The sequence below is a fragment of the Phaethon lepturus genome, unplaced genomic scaffold (assembly GCF_000687285.1).
Source record: "Phaethon lepturus isolate BGI_N335 unplaced genomic scaffold, ASM68728v1 scaffold37755, whole genome shotgun sequence".
NCBI classification, from domain to species: Eukaryota; Metazoa; Chordata; class Aves; order Phaethontiformes; family Phaethontidae; genus Phaethon; species Phaethon lepturus.
The window spans coordinates 5,184-15,274 of NW_010540477.1; the positions used below are offsets into that span (position 1 = coordinate 5,184).

Genomic DNA, 10,091 nt, shown 5'->3' on the forward strand with positions numbered 1-10,091 from the left:
ATGACTGATCTGTCTCACTTCCCTCTTTATCCAAGGCATACACTGCTCATGCTGAGTTCAATTGTGGGCACAATAAAATGCTTACTCTTCTATCTGGAGTTGTTAAAATCAATGGATATTTTTCAAAATCAAGATTTTGCTATATAATATTGGTTCTACTTAAAATGACTGTTAGTATGGAGACTCGGAGACTTACTTCTTAGAGCTGAGCAGTTTTGTTGTAATAATTGAATTGTAGTTGTGTTTGGTGAATACAGAAAACTATTCATTATATAATTCCAGGTAGAACTAAACTAAAACTTCTAGATTCTTTAATGCAGTTTCTTTCTAAGCAAGCTGCTGAATGCAGTCCATTAGATAACAATATTCCAGTCCTTTCAGTATTTGTGGCATTGATAAAGTTAGGACAACGTCTGTATATTTGCAGCACTGTAACGGGGTGCTTACAGTTCAGCAAGAAGGGGAGGTGTGGTCCTGAAGCAACATTCTTTCATCTAAATGTGGGAATTGTGTTTTTCTAAGCTTTGTGGGTGCTTCTTGGCATTTCGTACTTCTGGCTTTTTAAAGGATGGAGTGAGAAGGATGAATTTCGGTATCTCCACAGTAGAACTGTGATGGTTGTGAGTGCTCGGTGTCACGCTGGGATATCCCCACTTGGCAACGGGCTCCTGGCAGCCTGCTTGGAGTCTTAGCTGGCAGGATAAGAAACTTCCTATAGCTTTATGAATGCTTCCCAGCACGTCCGCATTTTGTCATGGTGCATTGCTTTTTTTAGCTGTGTAGTATGGGAAACCACTAGCTCTTGTTACTTGCTGATTCTGGAAGGACCTTCAGTTGGTGTCATTTTGTGACAGAGAACTATCATGTTTGTTTTCTAAGCATAAGGAGTCTTTGGACAAGAAATGCTTTATGGAGACTTCATTTCATGCCTGGCTAGTCTTGCACGGCATCTTACCCTACTTCCTAGATACAAAAGTTTGGAGAATTGTGGTTTTCTTAGATTTGCACCTATGGCAGCTGGAACATAAACCAAATTCTAATTGTCCTATGACTAAAGTTGATAGGCTTTGGGGTATTTGAATTTCACCAATTAAGCAAGTGTTTCTCTGACAGGATTCCTTAGGCAATAAAAGAACAAGATTTCTACTGCTGCCTATTGGTCATTCTGCTAGAGAGAACTGGGGAAGAGGGAGGCACTTGAGAGTCTGTACTTAAATGTTAGCATACTTAATTCTGAATAAATGTTACTTGGACTGCATTCTGCCCTCAGCTATCTTGGACAAATTCCAGAGACTAGTGAAAATGAAAGCAGAATTTGGCTTTTAATTTGACTTCTGATCTAAACCTAATGAGTTTGGCCAGAGGAGTAGTGCTAACAGTGGCTTATTTCAAAGAATATTCAACGTAAAGATCATTGTAGGCACTTTGTTTAACAGGCACTCCTGGTTTTAAAAATCTGAAAGTACCTGCTCTTTTCTTGCAGATGAGACTGATACTGGCCTTGGTTTGTGTGGATGGATCCTGGTGATCACTTCACTTCTTTTCACTATTATTACATTCCCTTTATCAATCTGGATGTGCATAAAGGTAAAATTGTTCACTGCTAAGTTGCATTAAAACTTTAAGCAATGAAGATGCTTCCTAGTTGTTGTTGTTGTTCTCTGTTTTATTTGTTTTAAACACAAATTAATCTAACACTATTCTTTCTTGAGCTATAGCAGACAGTATATAGCAAACCCCAACATTTCAGTGCATCAATCTTCAAGCTTAAAAAATAAGTGCTATTACAGTATTTAGTCAAAATGATTTTTGCATTGACATCTTCACTATGTCTACCCAGTTGTCGTTAGTATATAAGCTAGTCTGGAAGATCAGAATAATTGCAAGAATGCATAATTACTCTTGGAGGACTGATAATTTTTTTAAGGACATCTCTCCCTATATATGTATGCATGTAAATATGAAGCATGTAAATATAAAGTATGCACATATATGTGGCTGCATGTGACAGATCTGTAGAGACTGTGTCATGTGTGACCCCTTTGAGCTTGATGTTTTCAGTTTCCAGACAGGAGGAAATAGCTCCTGCTTTGTTTTGGCTAAGATACTGCATCAGAGTTAGAGCTGGAAAAATCTCTGCTGGGTCACGTATACTGCACTTCATTTTGTTGTTGCCAGGATATTCCCGATGGCTGCTTCTAGTGCTTGATCCTGCCCAGATGACGTGCTGTTGCTTCTGCCTTTGACAGACAGTGCCACAGTCTGGAGAATATTTCTTGTGGAATATCCTCCTGATTGTTCCTTTTGCTGTTTGCTTTTTGAGAGTACGGGTCAGGCTAAAATTTTCAAAAGCAGCCAGTAGAGAAATGTATGTTACATTTGAGACTCGAGACTGTCTTGACTAGTGTATACATAGTCTGGAATCCATCATACGGCTTCTGGAAACCCGTGCATGACATCCAACTGTTTATTACAGATTATAAAGGAATACGAGCGAGCAATCATATTTAGACTTGGACGCATCTTGAAAGGGGGAGCAAAGGGACCAGGTATGTCCTGGAGAGCATTCTTAATATTTGTCCTAATTAAGTCATTGCCAAAATAATAGCTGTCTGGAGACATTGCATTAGATTAGCAAATGGCTTTCTCAAGAATTTTGTAACTTCCGGTAAGAGGATATGTTACTTTATATGGAGAAGACCATAAACTCATTATCTGTGAGCCTTACCCAGATCTCCCTAGATAATGCATGGTCTTCAGGTAGAATCGAAAGCACAGAATGTAAAGGGAGGAGTAGTGGCGTCAAATGTGCCATTTTAAGAAGTTTTGCATGTCAGTTAAAACCCAAATGGTCTGAAAGCCTCAATGTTCTTCAAAAAGAAATAGAAGCAATTAAAGTATTTGATAGTTTTGAAAAGTCTCCTGTGTGTACTAGAAATCCTGATGAGATTTGAAAGAATGTTACTTTCGGCTCTTGCTCCTGCTGCTCAAAGTGACAGAAAGGGGCAAGAGCTTCTTCCTTCATTTTCATCCAGATTTTGCAATACTTCCACATTGCTGTAAAGTTGAAGAATTACAGTGATCCAGTAGAACAAAAGGAGGTTCAAAGTTTCTGCTTACCAGAATTAGGCCCCAGAAGTAACTACGTGGGACAAATTTTCAAAAGTAGCTGCTAACAGTTCTGGGTGTTTTTTTTTTTTTTCCCAAATGTTAAAGATCTCTAAATAAATTAGACCTGAATAAATGGAAGATTCTCAGCATACTTTTGAAAGTCTTGTCCTGGTTTGAAAGCCACTAGCGAACATTCTGCTGAGCTTGTTACAAAGAGAGCTATACAGCTCCAGTGGTTGGATTTAAGCTTATTTCAGTAGCAAGTTTCAACTGAAATGAAATGAAAAATGACCCATTTTCACATCTTCTGGAATGAATTTCTTTTATACAGGTTTGTTTTTTGTCCTGCCCTGCACAGACAGCTTCATCAAAGTTGATATGAGGACCATCTCTTTTGATATTCCTCCTCAAGAGGTAAGTTTGCACTTGCCTTTGTATCTGCTAAAGTGTTCGCAGAATTTTTTGCACTTTCTTTTTCCCCTGCTCATTATTGGGTAGCATGTAGTTTTAATGTAGATTTCTTGTGCGGGTTCAGTGTATGGAGAAAAAAATATATATCCTTTAGCAGTATCATTCAATAAGAGAAGATCGCTGAAAGAAAACAAATTACACTGTCCGCTAAGGACCAAATAAGATTACTTAATCCTGTCTAAGAGCTGGAATGGGAGGGGTTTGGAATGAAGACTGCTGGGCTTTATGCAACATTCTGTAATTGTTTCTGTGAAATATGGAGAATGTCCAGAAGCAGCAGTGATCTTTCCTATGCCAATTTATCTAGATGTATAAACTAGGTAAAATAATGGGATGAAATTATTATATGCATCGAATGCTATCAATAGCAACACAGGGTAATGGCCTGCTCCCTTACGTGGGTTTTGTGTCCACATTGCTTCTGTGTCCTGCTATGCCATAATTCAGGAACATTATGAAGGTGTACCACACCTAATGTCATCTGACGTCCTTCAGCGTGAAGGTCCTAAAGAACAAAAAAATTACTTTCATTTCTAGTCTGTTTTTCCTTGCACATCTTAATTTTTCAGCAGAATCTCTCCACAGCATTAAGCTAGCTGAACTCAGTGATGCCAGCTTGATGAATAACAAAAGAATAAAAAAATCTACCCCTCTAAAAATAAAGTTAGTGAACAATCGTATGTTCATGATTATAACTGTCTCTCTCATGTATCTGGTGTATTTTGCAAGACAAAGACGCCTGATGCAACCTGTCTGGTGCATCTGTTTCCTGTCATATTGGCTAGTTGGTTTATTGCTCAGCATTAGTTGCAGATTTAGACAAATGGCAACTGTCATGGTACACTCTAAAGGGTAATTGGTAGAAACCTAATCGCTGGCAGGCAAAATGTGCTTGCAGCTGCTGATGTGCCATTAGTGAAGCCATCAGTTCTACAGGGGGTTTTTGGGCTTGATTAAATTATGCTTATGGATTTAGGTTTGTTTGTGTTCCGTAGGCAGGAGCAGAAATACATTTTTATTTGTACAACATGATTTCTGTGCATGCTACATGTTCTTTGTTTATCTTATGCTATTATGAAAAGCCAGCTAAAATAGGTAGTTTGGGGAAGGACAGAGCAGGTAAGTCTTGAAAGTTAAGTAACTCGCCCATCCCTCTCTCTTGTCAAATAACCTAATAGTAATTATCTAATGTGGAATTGGGACACCTTCTCATGGTCATGTGGCATACTACAATCTTTTTTAAACTAACTTTAAAATATAATTAGTATCAATGCTTCTTTCTAGTGTACCCCCTTCTAAACCTTCAAGAATATCTGTCTCTATCATTGCAAGTGCATCCTTTGCTTAACATACAAGTGTTAAATTCAGTACGTCACTTGAATAAACCTCTGAGGGTGTTCACAAATTGGATTTCCTCTGCAACTTGTCTAGAAATCACCACATACTCATTTAGTAGCACAAGGTGGCATTTCAATCAGAAGTACCTCCAAGAACAACAATGAACTGCTAGATAATGAGAGATATTTCTAATTAAATGTTGAAGTAAGGCTGACACCCATGCAGCTGAAATACATCAGGCCCTTGGGACATGCAAAAACAATTTTGTAAGTAGCTAGACATACTTCAGTCAAACCTTCCAGTCTTTTCTAAAATATCGCAGAGGCATGGCGCTCTGTTTCTCGAAGCTTCATTATACACTGACATCCTTTTTTACAAAGTTTCTGCAGTTCTACAACGTAACTTACACAGCCACTGCTGTGCTCGAACCTCTAGCTTGGCCATTCCTGCATTATGGAATAAGCAGTAATTGACAACTGCCTTCAGCTACAGTCACACCTGCAGTATGGGAGACTCATTTGTGATGTTTCTTTGAAAGTGCAGCCGAGAAACACTTTTGCCCTTGTTTTATAAACTGACACACCTGCAGAGTTATGTCTTGCTAAATCAATAGTCTTGTGACTGAAGTTAAACACAAGTGAAGATCTAATGTGTCTTTTATTTGCAATGATAGTCATTATTAGCCTTTTTTCTCTGTACAGAAACATCAGGTGAGCTTCTCATAAATGTTTCCAGTGTGTGCCTTAACTAGAGTGCTTGAAACCGTGTTGAATGTAGTGGTCCCATATCCCCACCTCTGTACTTAAACAAAATAACTTTGAGTGCTAATGTCGTTGGAGCCTTTTCTGTCTCGTGCGTACTTTTTGCATTCTGGCACAGTCAATCTCTTAGTATAAGCCTCACTGAAATATAACGGGGGGTACGTACCTGGTTGTGACATGTTGCTAGTTTCAGAGTAACAGGTTAAAGCTTCCCAGGCAAAAGAGCATACATTTCAGTGTAAATTATTTCTGAATTTTTTTTTCCCCCCGTCACTTGTATGAATGGCAGATCCCACTGTGAATTTGAAGGAGTGAGTTAGAAATAACATTATGGCAAAGCTAATGGAACATATTTTTCTATGAGGAGTGTTCTAATCCCATATTTAGTCTTAGCTTTTCAGAGCTCTAACGGAAGGTTTGTGCATCTGTACGTAGACATGTTCACGTGCAGCATGTGTGAATAAGGTCTTTTGATTTCAAGACAGTTGCTTTACCCTGGAAAAACTAGGAGTTTGTCTAGGAAAAGAAATATGTAATTAACATAGCGGTTAACCATATATTTATTGAATATTATATGCTTTCCCCATTGCTTTTTAGATCTTGACCAAGGACTCTGTGACAATTAATGTAGACGGAGTGGTGTATTACAGAGTTCACAATGCCACCCTTGCTGTAGCAAATATCACAAATGCTGACTCAGCCACCCGTCTCTTAGCACAGACTACTTTGAGGAACGTTCTGGGGACCAAAAACCTTTCTCAGATTCTCTCTGATCGTGAAGAAATTGCACACAGCATGCAGGTATGAGCAGCTTTACCTAAGCAAATCCATCAAACAGCCAGTTAAGCAGCCATCCCATGGATAACATACAGGTCAGGATTTATTTTACCTTCTAAGTGATAAGCCAAGTTGTGATTCAGAGCTTTAGGCAAATCCCTACCAGGAGCTATTGGGATGGCATTCCGTGTAATAAAACTGAGTGACTAAAGCAGTAAGGGGCCAGCGGGGTAGCAAGTGGGAATGAGGGATACAGGAGAGGAGGGCTCCCCTGGATCATTATATCAATACTCTGCTGTCGAAGGAATTCTGTGGTATAATTTCCTTCAATATATTAATTAAGCTCTGGGGTTTTTTGTTAGTTTACAACAGTTACGCTTGTATAATTACATAATGTAAACACTAAAGCCCATGAAGTCCAAGAATTGTAAAATAATTCATTTGGTTTATTGGTCACTCTTCAAATTTGGACAAGTGTTTGCAGCCAGGTAGATGGCCTAACTTCATTTTCCTGCCTTACACAGGCCACACTTGATGAGGCAACAGACGATTGGGGCATTAAGGTGGAACGTGTGGAGATCAAGGATGTGAAATTACCCGTGCAGCTGCAGAGAGCAATGGCTGCAGAAGCAGAAGCTACCCGGGAGGCGAGAGCTAAGGTAATAACATCAACATGTGGGTTCGGTATTCTTTTTTTTTTTCCCCTTCTTCATGAATAATTCCATGTGGTAATGTAGAGGATGAAGATTCTCAGCCAGATTGTGTTGTAGCAAATAGGGAGTGCAGGGCAGGATTTTTGTGGATTTGTGTCTGGCTGCTGGCACTATTTCATTGTGGTTCGTGCAGGTGAGATTTCCTTCAAAAACGCAGAATCTCAATTTTTTACCACACTCCAAGAACAAATCACAAACAAAACAATTTTGAGCTTATTAGCTGGAGCCCACAGTGAATTAGAAGCCAAACTTACTTCCATCTTTTTCCTGACTAGCCCCGATTTTAGGCAAGTCCTTTGTTTTCTGTTTGTTACTTCATACGAGAAACAAAACAGCTGCAATACTTGGTTTTGTCACCCTTAAGCTGAGCGGTGATCCCTTTGGTCATGACATCTTATTGCCTTCTGAGGTGGGAGAAGGAGGTACTAGATGTTGAAGTTTGGAGTAAAAAACCTCAGGGGTGGTTAGTGCTTCCTTTTCTAGGACTAGGCAAGTTCGCTTGCTCCCTTAGCGTTCTGTGCCCTGCAATTGTCTCCTCTGGTGGTTTGTTAATCCTGTCTTGAAAACTGTGTCCATAGATGCAACTGTAGGTTCTGCTTTTAAAAAACAAACAAACAGAAACCCTAGCTGTCCCAAAACCTATTTTTTGGTAGACTAGGCTGATAGGTGAGGGTTTCTGGTAGATATTAGTGGTCTATTGAGCTCCCTGCCATAGAAAAATGGAACTTGCACTCAAAATACTAAAAATTTGTATTGGCAAAGGGAGGTTTACTAGCGTTCATGTAATGCCATTAAAATTGCATTTAATCTTGTGATGTTCATCTCCACACACATGTGTGAGTGATTTTTATGCACATATATATGACTGATATTCATATCCACCATTAATTAGGAGTTTCATTAACTTTAACCTGTCTTTAGGTTCTAATTATAAAATTTGGAGTTTATTTTCATGGGAAATAAATGCTAAGCTGAATTTCATTAGACTTCGGGGCTAGCAATTATTGAATGTGAAGTTGGTGCTGCATCTAGGAAGATATCTTTAAGCCTATGTTAGTGCTCCAAGTGTTAACTTCTACTTCTTTTTTTTAAGCTTAACTACTTTGTGATTATTTTTTTATTATTATTTATTCTGATGTTTAAAAGAATATTGTGTCCTAGCAACAGAACTCTGTAGGGCAATATGCCCTTCTCTGTGCTGACACACACATAAATTGCCTCAGCAGTAACTTACCTGTTAAAATAGTGCCATCAATCCAGACATCCTTTACAAATACTCAGAAAATATTTATGTTGTCCCAATGCAGAAGGGCCCTGCTAGCTAAGAAATGTATGACCACAAATCTGTCCCTAATGAGCTCATAATTAAAAAGAACAAGGCGATAAAATGGTATTTCCCCAGTAAGAAACATGCCATTTGCCTGTCAAGCCCTTGTAGAGACAAAAAAATACAGCTTTAAGTAAAAAGTATTTTCAGAGATACATGGGAAGTGCCTTCTGGTTTTGAGATGCAGTGCTGGAAGAAGCACAAAAGAAGTTTTTGAAATTAGGGCAAATGCACCCGTTGCATTTGAGGTCTGGCATCCTGATAGCGAGTGGGAGGAAGGCCGGCAGGCAGGCAGGGCCTCAAAGGCAGATGGAAGGAGCTTATGTCCGAGCGAGAGAAAAGGCAGAATTGGTGGAAGAACATGGTAAGGGGAGGTCACTTGATCAAAGTGATGTGCAGTGTCTACGGTATATGACTTAAGGCTGGAGTCATCCTACAGATTTCTAGTTTACTACGGTGCCAGAATTAATTCCATTTCACTCATTTTGCTTCCCCAGGTGATTGCAGCCGAGGGTGAAATGAATGCTTCCAGGGCCCTGAAAGAGGCATCCATGGTTATTGCGGAGTCCCCTGCTGCTCTTCAGCTTCGTTATTTGCAGACCCTGACCACCATTGCTGCGGAAAAGAACTCCACCATCGTCTTCCCATTGCCCATAAATATGCTGCAGGGCATCATAGGTGCAAATCGCTAGGCAGAGTGGGAGGAGAGAGTTTGGGGTGGGGTTTTTGCTACAGCAAATGTTTGCAACGCTGAACTCCTTGTGTATTATAGCTTATGGCGGCTTTAACGAAGTGCAAGGAACCTCTTCTGTTATACTAAGTGTGTTATAAAACTTATATGTGATATTTGAGAATATGAACAATCAAAATATTTGACATTGAAAACCTCTCAAAATGAATACAAGCAGATTGTGATCTTAAATGAGCATGTATCCATACTATCCTGGGTGGCACACCTTTCATCTAGAACCTCCCATTTTCAAATGGTATATAAAACCAGTTGTAGCGAAGACGAGATGATCCAACATTTGGAAAGAAGTATTCCTTTTAATAAATGGGTCTGTGGCCCTGCAAGGGAAGTGGAACAGCCCTAACTGTATTCTCTTGGAGTGTAGCTACATGTAATGAAGTCATGGGAGTGTTGTCATGTGGATTGGTTCTCTAGTGTACACAAAGAAAACTAATGGCAGTTGATACAGGAGTGAGAATACTATGCTGGGTACTGCAGAAAATCAGGCTCATACTCCTGAAAACAGTCCCCCATTCATGAGAACAGTTGTTGGCCAATGTTGCTGAAGTGGAACTTTCCACCTCTGTTCTGCCACACAGAGATGGCACAGACAAGCTGTAGTTAGGGCTGCAGTATGCTCGCAGGCACCGATGGCTGTTCTGCTGTTACAGTGGTGTGCCTGTATAGATTCATGCTTCAGGAAAGCACTGAAAAGTTGTTGGCTCTGCCTTTATCTGTCTCTTTTAAAAATTATTTTAAAAAGCCAATGTCCTGACTCGTGCTTCTTAGCCAGGGGTAAAACCTGCTTCTCTAGGAAGTAAGATCTCTGTAATTAGCAGGGGGTGATGCTGTTTAACAGAAGA

General features: G+C 39.6%; 1 protein-coding gene across 1 annotated transcript; it reads left to right on the forward strand.

Annotated features, from left to right (window-relative positions):
* Positions 1 to 1,463: 1,463 nt before the first annotated feature.
* STOM (stomatin) lies at positions 1,464 to 9,277 on the forward strand (the record flags this gene model as incomplete). Its single annotated transcript, XM_010287452.1, has 6 exons — positions 1,464 to 1,587; positions 2,477 to 2,549; positions 3,443 to 3,525; positions 6,279 to 6,482; positions 6,983 to 7,117; positions 8,996 to 9,277. Coding segments are annotated over 6 exons (814 nt in total), but the record flags the coding sequence as incomplete, so codon positions are not given.
* Between the last annotated feature and the right edge of the window lie 814 nt (positions 9,278 to 10,091).